Below are 23,166 nucleotides of genomic sequence, written 5' to 3' on the forward strand. Positions count from 1 at the left end.
TGATCTTTTTTTGTCGTTCTTCCTAAGGTTTGAGTCTTTCTAATGCTGCGACTTGCACAGTAATCTAACAATCTAACATCAAATGGTAGTGATTAATCCCACTTGCTTTCACTGAGAGACAGTTTCCCTGGACTCTCTGATCAGATTGGAGGAAAATGTTGTGTACTCAAAAACCTTGGAAAAAGTCACATTTGCAGATTTGCCAATAGTTAAAAATATGCAATGTTTTGATCTTTCCCAGTAAACAAAAGTCTATAAATTCCTTGTAGTGAATGGGAGAGAAAAATAAACTAACTGCTCAAAGGAGTTTTTTTCTGTTTTGCCAGATACTGATCCACTTATGTGCTTATTTTAATCTAATTTATTGTTTAAAGCTGAAGGTGCAGCCTGCAGTTTCAAACATTTGTGTTCAAGAAATTGCCCCTTTTAAAACTATAAAAAAAACAAACTTTTTATATTAAATTGCAGATAAGAGGTTTCAATTATTAAGTATCATTTGGAAGTCAGTGGTGTTCGTAGAATAAATTCAAAAGCCTCAGTGTCTGATAATTATGTTTGGACTCTCCTCTCTTGGACTCATTGTTCGTGGTTTTTTATTATGGGATGGATTCATTAATGAGTGGCCAAAGCATGCACAGCATTCTAATGTGGTCTTTCACCGCTCCCATTAGGGAAACAGTGTTTTCTGTCTCAGGTGGGATCAGTTTGAGAGGAAATTGCCTCTGACGCAAAGGGCTAAAGTTCCTGGAAATGAGAGTTTGTCCATCAGTGATGCGACTGTGTCTGAAGTATTGACTGTATAAGATAACTGGACTGAGCGAGTGTGATGTCACACATAGAAAATTGCATAATTCTAGCTCTAACCAAATTAAGTCAATTCAGTCACCAATTTCTCTGGGGAAAAAAAAAATAAACAAGCCCCCAAATCAAGACTATCAAGGTCCATCTCCAAACTAACAACAAAACCCAGCAGTCTAAGATTGCTGAGGACAAAAAGGGTAAAAGAGACCAAAACAAACAAGAACCAACTAACTAAAACCCACCCTGCTGTTTTGCTCCCTGGCTGCCTTGATGTCGCCTCCTCTGCCTTAAGTAGCCAGCAGGTGCCAATTAAGTTATATTGGTCACACCTGCCAGGTGAGCAGAAGGCCTGGATGGAAAAAGTTACAGCAGGACGTAACGATGTTATAAAAATGTATCAGAGCAAGAATGGTTATTCTGACACATAGAATGACTGAGTAATAGCTGTTTATTTCTGTATAGAAATCTATGGGATTTTGGCTTCTTGGAGCCAGTTAATACTTTCTGTTTGGAACGTGGAAGGGGGTTACTTCGTCCAGTTCTCTAATACAGTTGTTCTAAAAGGGAGGGTATAGGGGAATATGGGGGTCTGAAATATAGTGCTTTAGTTATTTTTGGTGATCTAATAACATTGAAAAATCTCCATTTAGTTGAAGCTAAAACTGGTCTATATCATGACTATTATGGTTTTTGTTTGAGGAGTTAAAACAACTTTTTAATCTTTAAAAACAACATTTTACTGGGCTATAAACAAATGTGGTCATTGGGAAATCATGCAAATCCGTTGGACGAGTGTAAAGCTTTACTTGTGGTGGTGTGTTTACAGTTCCCGCCCACTCCGGTCCTCTCCATTTCCATTGGTCGGTGCCTCGATTTGCGTACATCTGCAGATCAACCAGAGACCCGAAAGCCATAGTTTTTTCTTCTGCCCAAGTCGACCCGTTCACCGGCAAACAATGCTGCGAATGCGAACAATGAAAGGGCCAGTGTGGCTCTCGCTCTGTCCCTGTTTCTCTGAACTTTGCTCAGCCCCCACCTTCCCCTTGTAATGAAAGGAGCCATTGTCTCTGGCCTGGATTGAACAACTCGTACAGTACTTTTCCTTTCAGGTTTGGAAATCTCTGCCTGCTTAGATGAAAAGCCTTTTTTGGGATGAGGTGTAAAGAAAGATTGCACGTTGTCTGTCACGTGCTGCTCCATGCAGCATCACTGCACAGCAATAACGCTTCCTAGAGTCCTAACTTTGCGTTCACTCATCAAGCTGTTTTGAAACATTAACATACCTGTGCGGTCTACGGAACGGCTCAGAAATGTCAGTCTGGTGAAGCCCCTCCTCTCTGCACCTCCTCTTTCTACCATCGCTCCCCAGAACGCCGTTTTCCATAAATCCCTCCAGAAGCAATGTCAAACCAGATCTACCTAATCTCCGGCCGTGACGTCAGCCCAGAGCACATGGCCAAACTTCTATAAGCTTTTGCAGAATTTCAGCGGGCTCACTCAGCAGATGGACCAAAACAATCTAGACTGGATCCTAACGATCTGAAGCCATGGCTCGGTTTCAGGACAAGACCAAGGCGGCCACCCTGCCGGCCTGTTCCTCCAGAACTGTCCCAGGCAGCGGTGAACTGCGAAGACGCAAGATGGACGACTGCACTTTTGACAGCTTTGAGCTGCTTTACAATGGAGCTTTTGAAAGACTCAAGAACCATAAAAGTAACCTCAACTTCAGTAAGTTAGTTTGCGCAGGACTTTGTAGACAAAGGTTTCACCTCACTGTAAAAGCCTAAAAAACTCTGTTTTCTTGAAGAATATGGGATGTTCTTGTCTGTTCATGTCAGATATTACGGATTTTTGTGATTGAAATGCCAAAGCTGAAAGAGTTGGTTGAGTCTAACTCTAAAATTTACCTCAACTTGTGTGAATTAAGGTTTTATGAAACCGACTAAAGGGAATTATTATTGAAAATGTTTACTTTATTGATGTAAGAGACTCTTACATCTAAGAACTGCTTTGGTATTTTAATCTGTCATTACTGAAAGGCCCACTCCAATGAAAATTGTATTTTTGGTGTTTTTTGACATGTTCCTGTGGGATTTTAGGATGTTTGGGAGTATTTAATTATTGAAATTGATGTGAATAAAGAGCAGACAAAACATTGCATTTGTTATGTAGAAAATGTATTGGGTGGGTCACAAGCTTTCTAGTCTGCTCTATTCCGATTAATCCACTTGTAGACAAATAGATCCATGAACGTCTTTGTTTTTCTCGTCTGAGTTGGCATCTAGTTTAACACTGGATAGCACCATTATTGCTCACCATTTTTGTTGCACTGGTACTGTTAGGTTGGAGCTTTGAGGGGCTGTAAGCTAGCAAAAGAGTGCATGAACAGAAAACTCTCAGTTATGGGTGACAGGAAGGAGGGCGGGGTTGCTCTGTACCAATAGTCTCGCTTGAACTTGGAGGTGAATTTGTAATGAATTACTGCCGGTCTGCAGAAACTGTCCTTAAGAAAACAATACAAATTTTATATTTATGCTTATAACTGCCTCATTATAATTGATTATAAGACCACTGGAAACACCTGTAAAATGGTTCAAGATTACTGAGTGTTAAAGTTTTTTTGAAATAGTTTTGCTAAACTGTCAATTTCTTCCCAATTTTCTGATTGTTTTGGCCATATATTCAGATTATTTCTTCTTAACGGTCAATAGATTATCTAACATTCTGAAGAAGGGCGTACATCGGGCTTCCCAGTTTGTTTTAGACTCGTATTGACAGACCTATTAATACAGTATCTGGTGCTCTGCAGTACGTAGAAACCATCATAATGCTTGACTGACACACATTATATCATGATGGGTTGTAACGTCTACTGGCTGCCCCATTTCAAGTGTTGTCGCTGATAGACCGATGGAGAGGGTGGAGGTTAATGGAAGCAGTCATCTGACAGAATGAACCATCACATATGTGAAGCAGTGGTATAGCAGCAGCTGCACAAACAGCTGTTTTACCACAAAATGTTAAGAAAAACATTGTAGCCAATAGTTAGGAAGGTGTTCTAGGGATTATTGGACCTCTGTAGATTTATTTTAAAGATGTTTGTTTTGATGGACTCGAGTGTGGTCTTTTTTTCTGTCTGTGCTTTCTGCATTAGCTTCATAGTTTATGCTGCTTAGCATTCCTACTTGTTTTGCCTTCGTCTCCCAGAGTACAGTTGCAGTTCCTAGGAATCTCATTGTTTTAGATGTTTCTGTGCAACGTCTGGCACCGGGCCGCTCTGCCAACGTTAAGCCGCTTTCCCCATTCCGACCTTTGCCCCGTCTCTTGCTTGTACTGTAGATGCTACAAACACAGCCAAAGGGTTTAAAAGTACAACAAAAATTCAAATTGAAGACTGTTGAAGTCTGTTCTAAAGCAGAGGACAGAATAAGTTGATGCATTTCACCGAGCTGCAGGGGTGGTTCAGATGATAAATGTTTTATTAGCATTAATGGGAATTGAAAAAGGGACAGAGTGAAGATTTAGTGAGGAGTTCTCATAATGAAACTCTTGTTTAAAGACTGGTCTGCAATATTGTTTTTTCTCTTTGATTCAGTAGTGGGCTACATAAAAATACTGCAGTTTTTTTTTAATAAAATGATGGTGGTCAGTGGTTGTACTTGATGTTTTTTTTTTTGTTTTTTTTTATCACAGAACCGGAGCTAAGCATAATTTTTTTGGATATTGGATCTGCATCCACATCCGTATGGTCTTTCTTTTTTCTAATTGCACTTCCTCCTTCAATATTTATGTGTCCTCTCAGTCGTGGACAACAGGCTGCGAGGAAACGCAGATGATGTTGCACCCGTGCTTAGAAAGCTCCAGAAACCTGACACCTGCTGATGTTGGGAGCCTGGTTTCCACCAGAACAATTCCTTCCTGGTGTTTTTCCTTGTTTTAGGCCCACAAGAACTGCATGCCGATCCACAACGATACACATTTACATCATGAACCTGTACATACCGGGCTGTAATCTCGCTGAACTATGAACAACATAATAAACCCTAAAGAGGGTCAAAGATATTAACTGCACCCAATTTAACAACATTCTAACAGTGTTCCCTCATTTATTGAAGGAATTGGTTCTAAAGCTATCCCAGTGTTGGTGAAATACATTCCAAGTAGTAGAATTATGATGTTTTAAGTTTGTAAAACCCCTCAGTACACACTTTATACACTTTGCTCAAACATATAGTGATGTTTTTCTCGTTTAAACTCTCAAAGTTCAAATCTTCATAGAAAATAAATCTAGTGTTATAGAATGAAACCAAAGAACTGATCGGGATAAAAGATTTATGCAAGTTTAACAAATTAATCACGTTCTGTACGAGACGCATGACTTGGAGGAGATTGTTTGATTGACAGTGGTCTACAGCCAATCAGGATTCAGAACATAGTGTATTGTGAAAAAGCTATATTTACCCATTTTAAAATATTTTAAAAGTGAAATCCTAACGTGTCATAAATTAAACAAAAAAAAAAAAAACAGGCTGTACAGATTTGAATATCATCCAGGTTATGTTGGAGAATTCTGTCATTCAGGGTAGCTGGACTTTAAAGGTTGATGTAGAAAGCATTTGGCTTATCATCCAAGTAGCATTGTAGCTTTAATTGCTCTTTGGGAATTCAAGATATCTGAGTGCCAACTATGTTAATGGTGTGGCAATAGTGAAAGTGATACAGCTTTCCAGTTACGACCAGAATGGTTCTCCTATCGTTGCTCATTGGGTGTCAGAGGAGGGACACCTGTTAGTGGTGATGGTTCTTGCGAGGTGGTTGTGAATGGGACTCTGGTCTTCACCTGCGTCTGAAAACATTTCTCCATTTTGGCCTTGATGTTTCTGTGACTCCTCTCTGCCCAGAATGTGGACGGTCTTTAAAAGGAGTTTTAAAGGAGTGTCAGTGGTCCTTCAGCTGCTAAGTTCTGGCCTGATGTGGCTCTTCTGAGCATCCAGTTGTTGGTGGGATGGGGTTGTTTACGTCCCCTCATCTATAGATCAGAACCCTTGTAACTGTTTTGAATTGCGCAAACCACATTACTTTGCTTTCATCTGTGTTCTAAGGTTGGGATGGATTTATTTTTGTCTCGGTCTGTTGCTGAGTTGATTCCATAGTTCCTCATAATGGCTGATAAATGTATTAAAACTGAAGGCACATACATTAAAATCAAAACTCAGAAGGTGGAAGAATTTACCGTCCATATCAGTACACGGAACATTGATTATGTAAACACTTTGTTTCTTTAAATTGTTGACAAATTGGTGCAAGGTTGCTTTCCTCTGCGTCACAATCCACTGGAATTACATTAATTGCATAAACGGTTGAGTTATGGTAGTAGAAGGTCAAAACAGACTATCTGTATGTTTAAGGTGAAAAAGAGTCTGATTAGGTTTACAAAAAACAAAGTAGTGAATCTGCAATGCAGTTTGAAAGATGACAGCTCTTTGGATGCCATTGTTTACTTGAGTAAATGAACAGGATGCTGACCTTCAGCGTATTTGTCGCTTTTCTTTGACTTTCCCAGAGGAGGAGCTGAGGAAGCTGCGGGAGGAGACCAATGTGGACTCCCTGCGGCAGGAGCTGGAAAAGGAGCGGAGCAAAAGGCTGGATCTGGAGCAGAAGATGAGCGACGTCCTCAAAACCAGGTAACTGACCAGCAACACGGGAAAGTGCAGCGTTTTTGGTCAAGAGTGGTCTGGGAAACGTTGACACGGCACTTTGCAAAGGTTACTGCAGGTCGAGTTGGATCGGGTGTCGGTGCTGGGGCCACAAATAGAAGCATCAGCAGCCCGGTAGGCGGGAAATTCCATAAGGTGGTGTGTTTGTGCGAGATGGAAAGACGGTCAAAAAGGAACAAGTCACACAACGATCCAAGTTCACAGGTTCAAAGTAAAGACCATGTAATTAGTTGGTACACCCTAACTACCAAGAGGTATCAGTCACAGAGTACACGATAGTTCACGATGCATGCCTCACAATACCGATAGTATTGCAATAATTGATATATTACCTTGGTACTCTATGATATAGAACTATTTTTAAAACAAATATATTTTTTATTCAAAACCTTTTTTTAGAGCAATTTCAAAAACAAAATGTCCATTTAATGGCCTTTCCAATAATAAAATAAAATCTTCAATAAATACTAAGGTGTCTTTACAATAATTACGTACATTTTAAGGTAACTAATAAAGCTCCAATTGAGAACTAAAATGCAGAATATATCAAATGGCTTTGTCACTTCAAAGAGCAATAAATGTGGAAATACGAATTCATAATGCTGCAATTAATGAATGTTACATTTTATGTCAGATAATTTATTATTATTGAGGCAAATTATTCATGTTCATCCTGTTAATATTATATGATTATTGTTTTTTACAGTGCTGGTTTCCATATTAATTTCCTCTCCTTTTAATAAAATTTCCTGCACTTTTCTTTGATAATGAACACTTTAGTCACGTGCTCTTCGTGTGTACCGCTAGCATACACACCTGTTGGACCAATAACACCGCTAGACCTGTCCGGTAGAATTTTACGCAATGTTTGGACAGGTTACTGCTGTTACCGCCCTTACAATCCATGTTTTAATGGCATTAGAGACAGCGCGAGCTGTCTAAATCTACGTAAAACAAATACAGACACAGCTTGGACCTGTTCGCTCGCGGCCGCTCTGCCATCCGTGTGCGTTTTCATCTGTCAGCGGAGCAGGTGGTGAGAAAGCGAGGAGACCCACCCTCCCCGCTGCATATGGGAAAGCGGAGAATAAAGTGCACTCCGTGTTCGTTCTGTACCTGTGCCATTATGTTTTAAGGCATTTTAGGCCGGTAAAAACTGATGATTTTTCACGACAACATCCTTACATTTCACTGTCGTGCTCACGCAAAGCGCCCCCTGGTGGATTTTTTTGGTATTATTTTAGGAAACCGATTCGGTAAAAGAGAGGACCGGAAATCGTGAGTTGGAATATCCCGATAGTTCGCCATACCGATATTTGGTCCCACCTCTAATGGACAACCGGCTGCCATGAAGCGTACCAAGCTAGTTGATCTTTCACCGCCAACTTCCAATAAACACAAGTGGTAATATTTAGTTTGTTTTACGTTTCGCTTGATAGAAAATGAAGAAAGTTCTTGTGATCACCAGAGCTTTGAATCGACATGAAATTATGATTGCTACATCTCAGTTTTCACACACGCGTAAGTAAAATCGTATTTCACTGCTCATCACCGATATAATTGTCTTTTTTTCAGAGCATTATACACGTTGATCTGATCCTTCAGGTTGCTGAATTAGAATATTTTGCTGTGGAGTTCAGCAGAACTTTCGCTCGCTTTGTATTCCGCATTGTGACTGAAGCTCTGACGGGTGCCCGTCTGGTCTCACTCCTTCTTCCATGAACCACGAAGCACCTAAATCTGCGTGTTTAGAAGGTACCAGTACAAACTTGACACTGATTTTCGGTTCCTTACTGTCCCTTGGTTAAAACTGAGTTGTACATGTCTCATTACGCTATGTAACAACAATAACTGAGAGGCTCAGAGTTCACATAGGGTTCCCTTCTATCAAAAGATTGTTCTTGCAAGATCTTTTTTGTTTTGGTGCGGTGTCGAGCTGCTCACAGAGACTCGAGCAAAGTGTGCTGGGGCGCTTTTTGGCTAGTATCGCGATATTTCATTGAATTCATATTTTCTTGCACCCCTTTTCATTTTGCCCAACGTAGGGTGTGAAGTCTGGGTCAAAAGCGGCAGCCGCTTTGACTTTTTTTCTCTTTTACGCTACACATCTGCTGAGTGACAGTTCCCACCACCAGATTCTGACATTTCCTCCGATCAACTGTCAGCCAACCTTTTGGTTCACAGCAACGTCAGTTGTGGACTTCCTGTGATGTTCTGTCTGAAAGTGAAAGTAACACTTTTTTTTTTCACTACTGCAGACTAGAAGACTCCCCCCCTCAGCCTCCCCGAAAGCAGCAGTCCCCCTCCAACAACGGAACAGGTATGAATCCGAGTGTGAGTTTGTGAACCGACTTGAAATGAGGGCAGAAGGAGCGTTTTGAAAGGGGGGAGCGGGCGTCAACTGTGCGTGGGAGGTGGGGCTACAGGATGAATGTGGTCGATAGGAACAGAGTGGGTTGGAAGTGTGGGTCATTCTGGGACACGGAGCTGCTTTTGTGATGTCTAACATGAACAGAACAATTTGGGTTTGTGGTTGGGGCTTAAAAAAATCAACAAAAACTTAAGAAATCGCAGCACCTGATGGAAAAAAGTTTCACTCTGTTTTTATTCAGTGACCAAGTGACTTCAGTGTTGAGTTTTGGTGAAAGAGAAACGAGGCTAATTTGAGAAAATGGGTTATGGTTTGAGATCACTTCATGTAGGGCAGACAGGGTTTTTTCAGGCAGGTTTAAAATAGAAATTCATCTTTTATTCTGACTTATTTGGATTTTTAGTTATTCTAGCTTTGGTGGGACACATGAGTTATAATAATTAAACAGACAAAATGTCTTCTTCATTTAAAGAAAATTAATTTAGTGTAAAGCTTCAGCTCAGAAATATCTGTAAGATACTGTACAGCTGATTTCTCCAACCTCGGCTGTAATATTTGAAAAGTTTCACATTTCTAGGCAATTACTTTAATTATGTGTCGCCTGTCCACATGGTGCACAACCAGAGTGATAATCTTTTATAGGACTTTTACTTTGAAATCAGTAGAAAACTTTAGTCTAAGCCTTATAATGTGTTTATATCAAACACAAATTCAACCAATCTTGACTCACGTCAAATTAGCACTTCAACACTTGTCCAAAAAGGTTTTCATAAACGGATGACATTGAGAGATCAGGAGTCTTTAGTTTGAAGAGTTCTACAAAAGCATCTGTAAGCTTGTCTCCATGTCTACGTTCATGAGATCATTCAGAGACTCTCCCAGTACGGTGAGTTTAACCATCTTCTTCAGGAGCTGCGTCTGAACGACCAAAGAGAGTACTTCTGTCTCCTTTTGACCCATTTGAATAACTTGTCCCACATTAGTCCAAGGGAAGGAAAATGAGAATAGGAATAAATTAGAAGAACCTTTTACTGTCTTGATGCAAAATAAAAGTATCTTGTGGTATCTTATGTTGGTTTTGGACTGATCAACTCGTCACGAGCCAAAGCTGAGTCCCTGATTGATTCACGTGACAGAAATTTGATGCCAAAGTTCAGATATTTGGACTCTAAAAATATTGCAACGCAATGCCCAAAATGTGCTCCCAGACCACCGCGTCTGATGCTCAAGACCTTTAATCCCGTCAGTACGTCTTAACATTGCCCCTGTGAATGTAGCTTAGGTTATACCTGCCCTTGCAGGCAGGTACAGGCAGAATGAGAAAAATAGACAAACTTGTTTGGGAAAAATATTTTAAGGCTGTAGACCACTCTTTGTGCTGTTCAAATGATGAGTGTGCACTCCTTGCAAAACCCTGACTGTTAGAAATGAAGAGATAAGACGATCAGAGTGCAGTTTGTCTGGACATCCTACTGGCACTAGGAAATCACTTGCACTTCCTGTGCAGTACCAGCACATGATAACAACTAAAGAGTGGTGTAAGGGTACAGCGGCATCACGAATATGGCACAAGTGTGTGAAACTTCACATTATGACTACTTCACAATACACTTAGCACACACGAAACAATTGCATGTTCTGTTTTCATGATGTTCCTTGAGATGGCCACTTGAACCTCAAAGGAATAAATCTTCATTGGTCTGGACAACCCAGAATCCTGCATAGTTCTGTCTACAGCTCAAATTGAACACTTGCTGGTTTGCAGAGCAGCACTAAGGGTTCTGAACCTGCAGTGTCAGACTGCTGGTGATGATGGCAAATCAGGGGATAATTACAGGTCACATTTAGTCGGGGGTGGATGTTCACTCAAACATCTGCTCATCTTTTTGTCCAGAAACAGATTCCCACGCTTTTGTTTTGAAACAAACCCCTTTATAGTGACTCTGTGCACTTGTAGACAACATCAAAGCAGCAAAAGCTTCCCGTCTTTTCCTGGGAATGCCATCGTTATCGTGCGAGTGTTTGATAAACCTCCTCTAATCCCATCTGACGTGCTTTTACTTCTCACCTCCAGAAAACAGGTGGAAAACTTTGAGCTTGTGTTTGATCTATCACTCGTGATAAGAGTTTTTATTCGATTAAATATTTGGACAATACAAACAATTTCATTTGTTTACTTTTGCTACCAATAATAGAACAAAAGAGCAAAGAAGCCTCAGTACTTCTGAAGATTTCTTTGATTTTATTTGACAGGTGTTGCTGTTTGAAGCTGGGTTTCATTGATCCATGGCACACATTTCCCAGAACCTGTGATTTCATTTATATCCTGCACTGTAGGAGTGGGGTATTGAAAGCACAGCATCCGTGTAGACCACATGTCTCAAAGTCGAGGCCCGGGGGCCAGATCCGGCCCTCCGGGTTATTCTGTCCGACCCTATAGATCATTTTATTTTATTGCTATTAATGGCCCAATGTTATCTTGCGCTTATTTCGAACTTGTATAATTATGACAAATTATATTTTCATGGAGGGTGAAATAATGAAAGTTATTAAAGGTTTAAATTGATTTATGTAAGGGATAATACCCGACGAAGCGTGCATTATGAGAAATTAACGCACGACGCGGAGGCCTAAACCGTCCGACGCGAAGCGGAGGACGGTTGCCTCCGTGAAGTGCGTTAATTTCTCATAATGCACTCTTCGGAGGGTATTATCCCGCTTATACCATGGTCATTTACAAAATAAATAAACATTCAATCAATATTTAGTACTTTATTCTTTTTATGTCTTTGGTTTAGCTCGTTTTTTCACACAAAGCGGACTATTTGATCCGTGATGCGGTTTGTTGTCACGGGGACACATGAAGCCGGAAGCCGTTACAGACCTCAGCCGCAGCGGTAAAGTGTCGCTGTTTTGAAAGAAAGACCCGGACAAATGTGGATATTTTTCTTCTTTTTCTGACGTTAAGCCTTCAGTGAGCCGCTAGAACATAAACGGAACACAATCACCTTCTGTCTGTGTTTCATTTCACGGCAGGTCAGGTTCGTTCTTCTGAGCTGCTCTAAAGCAGAAACTCCCTCTTGTGGTGAAACAGAAGACTACACCTTTCATGTCGAGTGGTGTTTTATTAGAAGGAGAATAACCAATTTGTCAATATTAATTTACCTTACAAAAGGAGAGGAATATAAATGCTGGTCGCTACAATAAGTCAAATAAAGCATCAGTTCAGAGAGAAATTTTATCCATTATTGCTTGTTTTGTCCAGATGATGAAGGAAAAATGTGTTTTAAAGAAGCCTGCGCAGTGATATCGAACGTTTGGTCTGTGTGACCGGAACTTCTTTTTTAGGTGTGGTTTATCACCGTGGTATATCAGTTTTTAATGCACACCCAGCAGCCAATCAGAATCGAGTATTCACCCAGACCATGGTATAATCTATAATAATATTCCTGTATTTTTATTATTGATAATTATGTTAAAAAGTTATGGTTTAAAAGTTTTAAAAATTGGCATTCTGCTAACTTTTTGGACTATTTCGCCATTTACTAAGACTTTTTGTAGGCTATTTTGGAGTTTATATAACATGTCATCTAAATTCTAGCTGTGTTGGCTAATTTAGGCTTTTTTGTTTTAGTTTTTGAGGCAGTTTTGGAGTTTAGGTATTTTCCAGCCACATGCTAGCTGTTTTGGCTAATTTATTTTTTTTTCTATTTTTTTAGGCTAATTTGGTATTTAGCTAATATTTTAGTTACCCATTAGCTTCAGCGATTTCAGCTATCAGCACTAGCATCTTCAGCGGCCAAACTCAGCTTAGAGCATTCATACTAACATTATTGCAAGTAATCCTATATATCTAGTGCATAACAGTTTAAAGTTTAAAAAAAATTAGTTTTAATGTGTTCAATAACTGTTTATCCTGTTTGGCCTGCTACCTAAGGTGTGTTTTGGATTTTTGCCCCTTGTGTGATTGAGTTTGACACCCCTGGTGTCGAGGAACCTGACCCATCTGCACGTGTCATGTTCAGCAGAGAAGCAGCAGCAGCAGCAGAAGGAGGTGTGGAGTTCGCGGCTGCAGAAGTGGCTGTACGAGCGCTTCGGGGTTTACATCGAGGACTTCCGCTTCCAGCCGGAGGAGAACACTGTGGAGACAGAAGAACCGCTAAGTGCTAAAAGGTAGGCGGGCGGCGCTCCGGAACGGAGCGTGAAGTACCTGCTCCTGCGATCGATCCCAAACACTGCAGATCCACTGGACGGTGACGACTTCATTTGTTACGACTCTTAATGTTAACTAGCTCCAACATGACTTACAGCTGAGGATAAAATCACAGGGGCACTGTCTTACCCAAGGACACTTGTGGTTTCTCCTCTCCCGCTGACTCATTTTCTGTTAGAGTCTTCATAGAATTTGTATTAAATTGCTGAAAAAGTTAAAACATTTTCCTCTCCTCTGCAGAATTGAGTCATAATGTCACAGTTTCACCCTTTTCACAACCTTCACTTTTTCTCTTTTTCTTTCAGGTTGACAGAAAATATGAGGCGACTCAGTAAGTATTCAGCACAAATGAGGACATTTCAGTAAAAACATTAAAACAGCTTTTAACACAAAAACGTTCTCATTTTCCAGAGCGAGGAGCCAGGCCTGTCACCAACTTCTTAAGGAACCTCTCCGCCTTATCAAACTGGCACTCTGTCTACACCTCAGCTATTGCCTTCATTGTAAGCACAACCGCTTCTGTGTGTTCACGACAACCACTCCAGCGACATTCATCTGTGTTTACAAGACACTTATTGGATTAATTTTCTCTGATTTCATTAGATCTTCGTGTTCTGGTTCATGAGCAGGAAATGAAACGAACACAGCACTGATAGTTTTCTTTTTCTGTCCCTAAAGGGTGCAGATCTCCGATTAGTTCTTCATTATTATTCTTGCTCAGTGGTTAGTGAACATGAGAAGGAGAAAAAAAATAACACCTCATTCACAAGAAAACGCTAAAATTGAAAATATTTTTAGAACTTTAGAGGCCTTTTGTAACTCAAAGAATTATGAAACTTGTTTTTGTCTTTGATCCAGATTTACATGAATGCTGCTTGGCACGGTTGGGTCATTCCCATGTTCCTCTTCCTGGCTATCCTGCGTTTATCCTTAAACTATCTCATCGCCAGGTAACCACATTTAATGCTTCATAATGGTTGTATAAGCAGCAGGGTTCCTGCAGGACATATCTGTGAAGACTCATTCATCCAGGATGCATTTGTTTTTGTATATTTTATATACATTTTTACTTTTCTTTTAATTATTATTTTTGTTTATATACACCTAAAATGAACAAACAAAAAACACATATTGAAAATTATTTTGAAAGCTCAGAAGAAAATTGTTTCTCGAGTTCTGCAGGGCTAAAAGAACTTGAAAAGCTTTTTGGAGAAGAGGCAAAACATCTTTTCAGCTGCTAATGTGCCTTATTTTTTCTCGTCTGACCCGAGGTCAGTCGCGTTTAAATAGAACCTAGATTCTAGAGCTGCGACGCCGTTGACATGGCAACTATGAACACAGGTCCTTCAACAGGCTGTAGAAGGAAAAATGACAGCAGAACTTTTCATCATGTTGTAATCTTCCAAATGTATCAGTTTAAATCAAAGTCTGTGTATTTAAGTGCATAAATATGATCATTTTTTGGTGTTTGTCGTCTCAAAAGTAGCTCGGATGTAAAAAAAAATGTGGGGACTCCTGATCTAGATTTACTTTCTGAAATCTTTTTCAGCTTTTTTCTTTAGCAACATAATGGAAATGCATATTATTTTAAAAACAATGTCTTCTATGTGATAAAATAATCAAATGAATATTTGTGCGTCCCTTCTTCCCGCAGAGGTTGGAGGATCCAGTGGAGCATCGTGCCTGAGGTCTCTGAACCCATGGTGAGCCAACTTCCCACTTTCAGGTCAATCATGTGAGGCAGAAGTGCAGCTCTGCTGACTGACGTTTCTTTTTTCCAGGAGCCGCCAAAGGAGGATTTGACTGTGTCGGAGAAGTTCCAGCTCGTACTTGACGTTGCACAAAAAGCTCAGGTAGCAAGTCGACTCTTCAGCCTGGAAACCAATAAAAAAATCGTCCCGCTTTGAAACATTTGTTTGTTTTTTTTTGCAGAATCTTTTTGGTAAGATGTCAGATGTGTTGGAAAAAATTAAGAAGTAAGTTTGAAAAACTTCTTTTGAGTACTCTGAACTGGCGGATGTGCAAATGAAGCGGCGGCTCACGTTTTGCATCTCAATCTTTTTCCATGTCAGCCTGTTCATGTGGGTGCAGCCGGAGAGCACCCGCAAGCTCTACATCTGCCTGTGGGTGGCTTTCATTTCCTCATGTCTGCTGCCATACCAGCTGCTGGGCTTCATGACCGGTAAAGAAACCACCTTTACACAGCGCACACTGATGTTAGGGATCCCGGTTCTGCCAATGTCAATTATCTATAGTGACTGTTTTTCCTTATTGAGTATTATACGGTAAGAAGATTCAAGGATCTGAACCCATAGACTGCTGTTGAAGAAATTGTCATTTTGGTGGCTCAGATGGAGCCTTTACAGCCTCACACAATATCAATAATGTGAATTACAATGTTCAACCTGTTAATTTAAAGAGAAACGGACCACAGGTGCTGCTACACGGCCCTCTGGTTCTATGAAACTGACTTGTAGCTCTGTAGTCAAAGGTGTCACCAGATCAAATAATAAAGGCACAACAAGCTAGTCACCTATTGATCAAATAATTAGTTATAATGTGAAACATAAGTGAAAATAAAATCAGTTTTTAACTTGTCTTTGGGTGTTGGCATTTTCACAGGATGTGATGTCATAAAATCCTGACCTTTTGAAACTAGGGCACATGAGGCAGAACATACAAGTGTGATGGTCACATGACTTTACTACATGCTCATGTGTTTATTACGGCCATTTTTGCAATCTGTAATAAGAGTACATTAAACCATTTGGGAGAAAAAATATATGTATTAAAAAAAGCACTGATCAAAACTGGTGTTTAATTGATTTTTATGTATTTATTTTTTTATATGTGTTTTCAAGTCTTCAGCTCTTCACAGGCCTTGTTCTAAAGATTAAATGGTCACCCGTCATAAATGCTAGATCCAATTTAATCCAGTTTCAAAATAAAAAAATTCTTGAGCTGTTGCTAATTTTTACATTGGGGTCACTAGAATGAGTCTGGACTGACTAGTTTACATGATGTCATTTTATACATTCTAAATAACTTACTGTTTATTCTAAGTTTCATAATGAAAGTCACACTGTTGGCCTTTATTTTGTATTAGTGACTCCAGGGCTAACTATAGGGTTACTGTGGACTAAACACAGGTACAGCAGGACTAACATGGACTAGTTTCAGAACTAACATGGAGAAAGCACAGGACTAACGTGGACTAACCGGGGGACTAATGTGGACTAGCCTCAGGACTAATGTGGACTAGCCTCAGGACTAACGTGGACTAGCCTCAGGACTAAAGTGGACTAGCCTCAGGACTAATGTGGACTAGTTGCAGGACTAACGTGGACTAGCCGCAGGACAAACGTGGACTAGCCGCGGGACAAACGTGGACTAGCCGCGGGACTAACGTGGACCAGCCTCAGTACTAACGTGGACTAGCCTCAGTACTAACGTGGACTAGCCGCAGGACTAACGTGGACTAGCCTCAGGACAAACGTGGACTAGCTGCAGGACAAACGTGGACTAGCCGCGGGACTAACGTGGACTAGCCGCGGGACTAATGTGGACTAGCCGCAGGACTAACGTGGACTAGCCTCAGGACTAATGTGGACTAATTGCAGGACTAACGTGGACTAGCTGCAGGACAAACGTGGACTAGCCGCAGGACTAACGTGGACTAATTGCAGGACTAACGTGGACTAGCCGCGGGACTAACGTGGACTAGTTGCAGGACTAATCACAGTAGTAATGTGGACTACCAGTACTATTGTGAACTAAATACAAGGCTTAAGTGCATTACCAAACTGAACACACATGGACTAAACACAAGGCTAATGTGTACTGAATGCAGTGGCCTAACGCAGGACTAAACTGGACTAAACGCAGGGCTAACCACTGGACTAACGTGGAATAAAACTAAGGATTAACATGGACTAAAATGCAGGGCTAAAGTGAAGAACTAAAATGCATTTTAGCGAGTTTTTCTAGATCAGTGAAATCAAATACTACAAATTGATCCCCCAAAAGCTTTTCTTCTATGATCTCTTAATATTTATGCTTATAAACTACGGGCCTAAATTGGTATTAGAGTTTTTGTTCCCAGGATTGTCGATAATCAGACTTTTTTTTTTTTTGTCCTTTTTGTCACTACTTCTTTTGGCTTGTTCTCACACACAGGCGTGTACGCTGGGATCAAGTTCTTCATCATAGACTTCATGTTTAAAAGCTGCCCGAAGCTCCGAGACAAATACGACACACCGTACATCGTGTGGAACAGCCTTCCTACTGACCCGCAGCTCAAAGAGAGGACCAACGCTACTGTGTCCCGCCGGGTAAGAACACACACTCCACGTTCTGCTGCTCTAACTGCTGATCCACAAACATTCAAACCGGTTGGACCCCAATCGGTGCTTTAAATACATCAGAAGCTGTTACACATAGTTTCAGTTTTTAAACCATTTAGAATTAATTTGTCTCAATTTCTAAAGTATTCATTCATTAAAATGAAACTGCAAAGAAAGTATCTGTAGTGTATTTGTACTATTATTAGTGTCCACCAGATGGCGACATTTTATAACCCTATTTTTTTATTAATCATAATAAAAATGTTATGCTTTTCAAGTTTTTAATAATAAAAAATAGCAAACACACCTTAATATGTAATTCTTTAATTTAATATAGAAAAATAAAATGGGTGTTTTAACAAATTGACAGTTTTTAGGAGCCAAGATACCAAAAAATGATGCAGTAATGATGAATATTTATACTGGATTAAAATGAAAAAATTTGATTGTTGTAGATTTTAATTCTGGAGACTCAAAAAACAAATTTTTCCCAGCTTTCAAAATTAAATTGACCCTTTTTTGTCTGTTACTTGGGTAGCAGCAATAACAGAAGCCACAAAAATTTGGAAAAAAATTATCTAAAAGTAAGAAAAGGGGGAAATAGTGACCCCTGCAGATTCTCCAGGGTTAAAGTAATCAAATATTTACACATTTTTCTGTTCAATACTGCAAAAAAAACATTTAATATTCATTATTTATATATTTTTTTCTGCTGAAAAAATTTTAAAGCATCAACACTAGAAATGTTAAGCTAGTAAACACATTATCTTAAGGCTGACCTAAAGGTCATGGAGTCTGCTTTGGTCAGATCTATCAGCTCCAGGCCTGCTGTAGTCCACCTCCCACTGCTCCCCTGCCCCGAACAAAGGGGCAACATAAATAAATCATCACTGTCCATAAATATCATCCTCAATAATGCATCACAAGTCATCCCGTCAGCGCCGGAAGGTGTGAGCATGTGTGTCCTGGCTGTGGCTGCAGTCACAGGTGTCCTCTGTCCTTTCTCTCTCTCAGCTCTCCTGCATTGAGAAGGTAGGGGCTCTGGTGTGCCTCCCTTTGGTTCCTCTCCTGTGTGGGTGTGTGTGGGTGTGTGTGGGATGCATCTCAGGCCTGGCCTTCAGAACCTGTGAATGAAATGGACCAAAATGTCAACCGATCCATTCAAAGCGTCTGAACACCAATCTTTTTTCTGCACCAAATCTCCAAGGTGTTGACATTTTGGCTCCACGGTGACGGATGCTCTGATAATTAGCGGTGTGCTAACTGTTTAGCCTTAGGGTGCATTTAGACCAGCTGGTTCCATGTTAGTCTATCCAAACCCCGCCCCCTTTCCCCCATAACACGTACTAATGAACGCCAGCGTGAAACTGCTGTGAGTCGAGCACCTTGGACCGTGTTTCTGTGGCTGGGAGTGTATTTTCAGACGGTTTCCATGAACTAACCCGTGTTTCTGGTCCTGCCTCGGATGCTGAGCGAATGGCGAGCTCACTTTCGGCTTTGCACGTCACACCTGAGCTTGACGCAGCGAAGCGCACGCCATCAAGGGAGTGAGAGCTTCCTGTTAGAGATTGACGGATGCATTTCTTTGAGAGCTGCACACCTGTCAGGAACTGCGCGTGTGGTGGTTCCCGTAGTAACCAGAACGGTCTCCCCTCTCTGTCCTCTTGTTTCCCCCCTCTCGTTTCTCTCGTCTCTTTGTCTCCTCGTGCCATTTCTTCTCTCCGTTCACCCTGTTGTACTCCCGTATCTTTTTTTTCCTCCTATCTGCCCCGCCCCCTACCTCGTTGGCCCCGCCCCCTTGTCGTCTCTTCCAGGTTCAGCCGGTGGTGTCCCGCGGCAGCCTCGCCACCATTCCCAGTGGGGTGAGCAGAGAGGAGGAGACGGGACGCGCTCACAGCACCAAGAAGGGAGCCTTCCACGAGGTTTTCAACCTGGCGGAGTCAGAGCGCCCTCTAGCAGGTGAGACGACTCATTACAGCTGTTCCATGGATTTTAAATTCAACTCACTTTTGGTGTGAACACAAATAAAGATGTTTTTATACTGTTTAAGAAGTGGTTTAAGACTGCAGTAACGGCGGTCCGCAGGATGTTTTACTGGATGACAGACCTCCAAACTGACTGTTTAGTTTGTGTCAGCAGACGCACTTAGCTATAGCAGCTTTATGTGGGATTATTTAAACTTTAGAGTGGAGATTACAGATTACAAACAAAAAAACAACAGGTTTAATTTTAGAATCCTTTCTAATAAAAAGCTGGTGTTCTGTGAGCAAAATGTCCAAACAGGAAACGTGATCTGCTTCTGTCTTTTCTTGCAAATACAGACCAGACTAGAGCTCTTCTGTCATTATCCATAAGGATATGATACACTGGATCATATTTCAGTCGGATCAAAAAATAAACATGCTTTAGCTTTTCCTCTATGATCAAACGTCATTTGATCGTCTAGTTTAGAATCTCCATCACGAGTTATTAGTCTGGATCTGTTCGTGAGGACCATCATCAAGCTTTAGACAGTCTAAAGAGGACAAACTCAATTTATGATTCAAATTTTTAGTTGTTTTCATTAAATCCTGAAATTTAAATTAAAGATGTAGATTAAATCTACATGTAGATTAAACTGGGAATTTTAGCCTTCCAACGATTTACTATAAAACAAACTGTACTGCACAAATACTTATTGTTTGATTTGTTATTCTTTTTACTGGAGTTTGAGTACATAAGACTTTTATTAGCATACATGACCCAGAAAGTGTTGCACTTTAGAACAGTAGTTAAAAATACATTACTATGTTGCGATAAAATGACAGAAAAGCGACATGCTTCAAAGCCTCGAAGCTTTGGGAAATTCAAAATTTTGAGGCTTCGAAGCCGGGAAGTTTTTAGGGTTTCCAAGCCTCAACCTTTTTTTGGACTTTAAAGTCTTGAAGTTTTGGGGCTTTCAGGCTGTGCTCTTTCTTAGCTAAAAAGAGAAACCGAATCTTCAGACACTCAAAAAGGAAGATTCTATAAAATTGTAACTTCACCCTCAAAAGTAGTGCTGGGCAATATGGCGATTTCACTCAACATAAGAGATAAATCAAGCTGTGGAATAGAGCTGTAACAAGTATCCAAACGCGGAGTATCGCCATCTGCTCCCAAAAATTCGAGTCCAAAAATTTGCGATGCCCAAGATCGCTGATTCCTGATCTTTGTAAATATAGTAGAGTTTAATTAAATACTTATTGCTCTAGAATACAGAATAATGTTGGATTTTAAAGCCGAATGCGCGACTGTCACCAGAAGTAAACAAATCTTCAAAATAAAATGTCGGAGAAGCTTCCTGTTTTCAAAGTAAGACTAGCGAGAGCTTCTCTATCTGTTCAAAAAATGAGACCAAACTTCCGCTCACTGACTTAAGTTCTGATTAAATAAATAGCTTTAACATCGGAGCTTTAGCTCCAGTGTTTCCATTGTTTTTGGTTATGATAACTCTTCAACAGTTGACGTAATTCTAGCTGAATTTTGTGCAAAAATGTGTTTTTCTAGACAGAATCATGAAACTGTTGTGCACTTTAAAAAATGTTTTCATAAAAAGTATTTATTTTTACTAATTTAGTTTAAATACCTTTTATTTTTATAACAAATGTGAAGGCTGCTGTATATCACCCTGTTGTCATTTGATTTATTTTGCTGCACTAAAATGTTTCTCAATTGTGACTATTCAGTTATCTGTTACTTAAAATACTCAGAAAAGTAAGATATGACATTTTTTCAGAGAATAGCTGAAAATATACTTTATTGTTGTATATATATCGTTATTGTGATATAAAATATTTAATATCGTGATGTATATTTTTTCCCATACTACTCCGCTACTCAAAAGCGTACAACATCCATGTAGCTGTTGAAGTAAAACGGATGCTGTTTTTGTTAAGCATCAAAAAGCTTAAAATACTGATGACAAACAATGAGTAGATCAGAACAATGAGAAGAATTGTTAGCGAAGTGTTTGATGGTTGTGCGCTCGTCTGAAGCGTGTCCTCTGTGTGGTCAGTTTGTGAGAACGGCTGGAGATGCTGCCTGATCAACAGAGACCGGAAGATGCCCACAGATTACATCAGGAACGGAGTCCTCTACGTCACAGAGAAGTGAGTGTTCACCATTCTGGAGTCAGAAGGAATTCCTCTTACAGAAGACGTTAGCAGCTCCATCTATCAGCAGAAGCAGGACGTTCTCCTGAGATTAGCTGCCTTCAGATATCTCTATGGCTCCTGACTGACAGGAAGTCTATGGACTTTGTCTGGTGCTGCCGGCGCCTCTTCTGATCTCACTCTGCTCTCTCTCCTCTCAGTTATCTGTGTTTCGAGAGCTCCAGCTCCAGATCCGGCTCCTCCAAGAAAAATAAAGTCATCAAACTGGTGGACATCACTGACATTCAGAAGGTTGTCTAATTTCTGCTCCTTTGTGGATGAATATCGGAAGGTTTCAATCGCTAGCTGATAATGTTAGCTAACATCTTTTTTCGTCTTCTGCAGTACAAAGTGTTGTCAGTCCTGCCAGGAAGTGGGATGGGCATCTCTATAGCCACTCCCTCTACTCAGAAGGTACACACTCTTCCACTCTCCACAAACTTCAACGACTGATTTGACTTATTAAGACGCAAATTTCTGACAGGAGTTGGACACGTTTGAAAACAGAAATGTGTATCAAACACGTACAGGTTTTACCGTCTATACTTGTTACCGTCTGTTAGTGGATAGTAGCTGGCTATCGTCAGCATAACAATGAAAGAAACTTTCATGGTTTTCTCAGTGGAAACAAAAGGTCTCCTACAACTGAACCCTGTGGGACCCCACAAGGCAGCAGAAATGACTTGAACCAATCAAGAGCTAGACCACAAAGACTCTGAACCGTACTACTGTATCAAACGCAGATGAATCCAGTAGAAACAGGATCACAAGATCTCTGCATCAGTCTCCTATAGGATGTCATTAAAAAGCTGTAACAAAACTGTTATCTAACTTTGAAGTAATGACAATTTTACTCCTTTCAACGAGCGCCGGGTGCTGCAGTCATTAACTCGGCCCCTCCCATGTCCCGTCTTCTACCCCCTAAGAGGACTAACGCTTCCTTCTCTGTGCGTCTTCCAGCCATTGGTGTTCGGTGCCATGATCCACAGAGACGAGGCTTTCGAGACCATCTTCACGCAGTACATGAAGATCATGACCACCCCCAAGCCCCCGCCCACCGCCGAGCTGTAGACTCGCTGCCTCCCAGCTGTGTACTCCTCCTCAGCGGGTCGCAAATGGGGGCGGAGCTTCACCTGAGCGGGAAGATTCTCTGAAACGCCTCCAACTCCTCTGATGACGGCCTCGCCGAGCCGCCGCCGTCGCCACGCTCAGGCCGACGCTGACAGAGGAGCGAGGATCCGCGTAGTTTTTATCAATCAGAGGGCTGGCAGGGGGGCTGGTTCCCCTCCCACCTCGCAGACCAATGGACTTGTCGGCTTCTGTGTTTCTGTGTTTGCATGTATGAGTGTGTGTGTGTCGTCGGCGTTCTCTCCTCGGTCTGCGGACGTCCTGAAGAAAAAGATCCACTGCCAGACCGGAGGAGCTCCTGTTGGAGACGAGACGTCTGCTTTTCCTCCGCTAGCCGTCAGACTCCCAGCCTTCTCGTTACGCTTCCGTTCTTCGTGTCTTCATCTCTCCTCATGTTTGGCCTTTTTTCAGCACCGAAGACAGA

General features: G+C 40.9%; 1 protein-coding gene across 1 annotated transcript in view; it reads left to right on the plus strand.

Moving 5' to 3' along the window:
- The window catches only part of gramd4a (GRAM domain containing 4a), a gene marked incomplete in the record, with an annotated part of 49,148 nt that overhangs the window by 23,675 nt on the left and 2,307 nt on the right, over positions 1-23,166 (plus strand). The window contains 16 exon segments of the mRNA XM_024287923.2: positions 6,365-6,485; positions 8,777-8,838; positions 12,915-13,062; positions 13,408-13,433; positions 13,514-13,605; positions 13,961-14,052; positions 14,757-14,805; positions 14,884-14,955; positions 15,035-15,078; positions 15,175-15,284; positions 17,279-17,433; positions 19,260-19,404; positions 21,479-21,572; positions 21,776-21,866; positions 21,960-22,028; positions 22,575-23,166. Coding sequence (XP_024143691.1) covers positions 6,365-6,485; positions 8,777-8,838; positions 12,915-13,062; positions 13,408-13,433; positions 13,514-13,605; positions 13,961-14,052; positions 14,757-14,805; positions 14,884-14,955; positions 15,035-15,078; positions 15,175-15,284; positions 17,279-17,433; positions 19,260-19,404; positions 21,479-21,572; positions 21,776-21,866; positions 21,960-22,028; positions 22,575-22,685 — 1,481 coding nt within the window.

The sequence above is a fragment of the Oryzias melastigma genome, linkage group LG23 (assembly GCF_002922805.2).
Source record: "Oryzias melastigma strain HK-1 linkage group LG23, ASM292280v2, whole genome shotgun sequence".
Taxonomy (NCBI): Eukaryota; Metazoa; Chordata; class Actinopteri; order Beloniformes; family Adrianichthyidae; genus Oryzias; species Oryzias melastigma.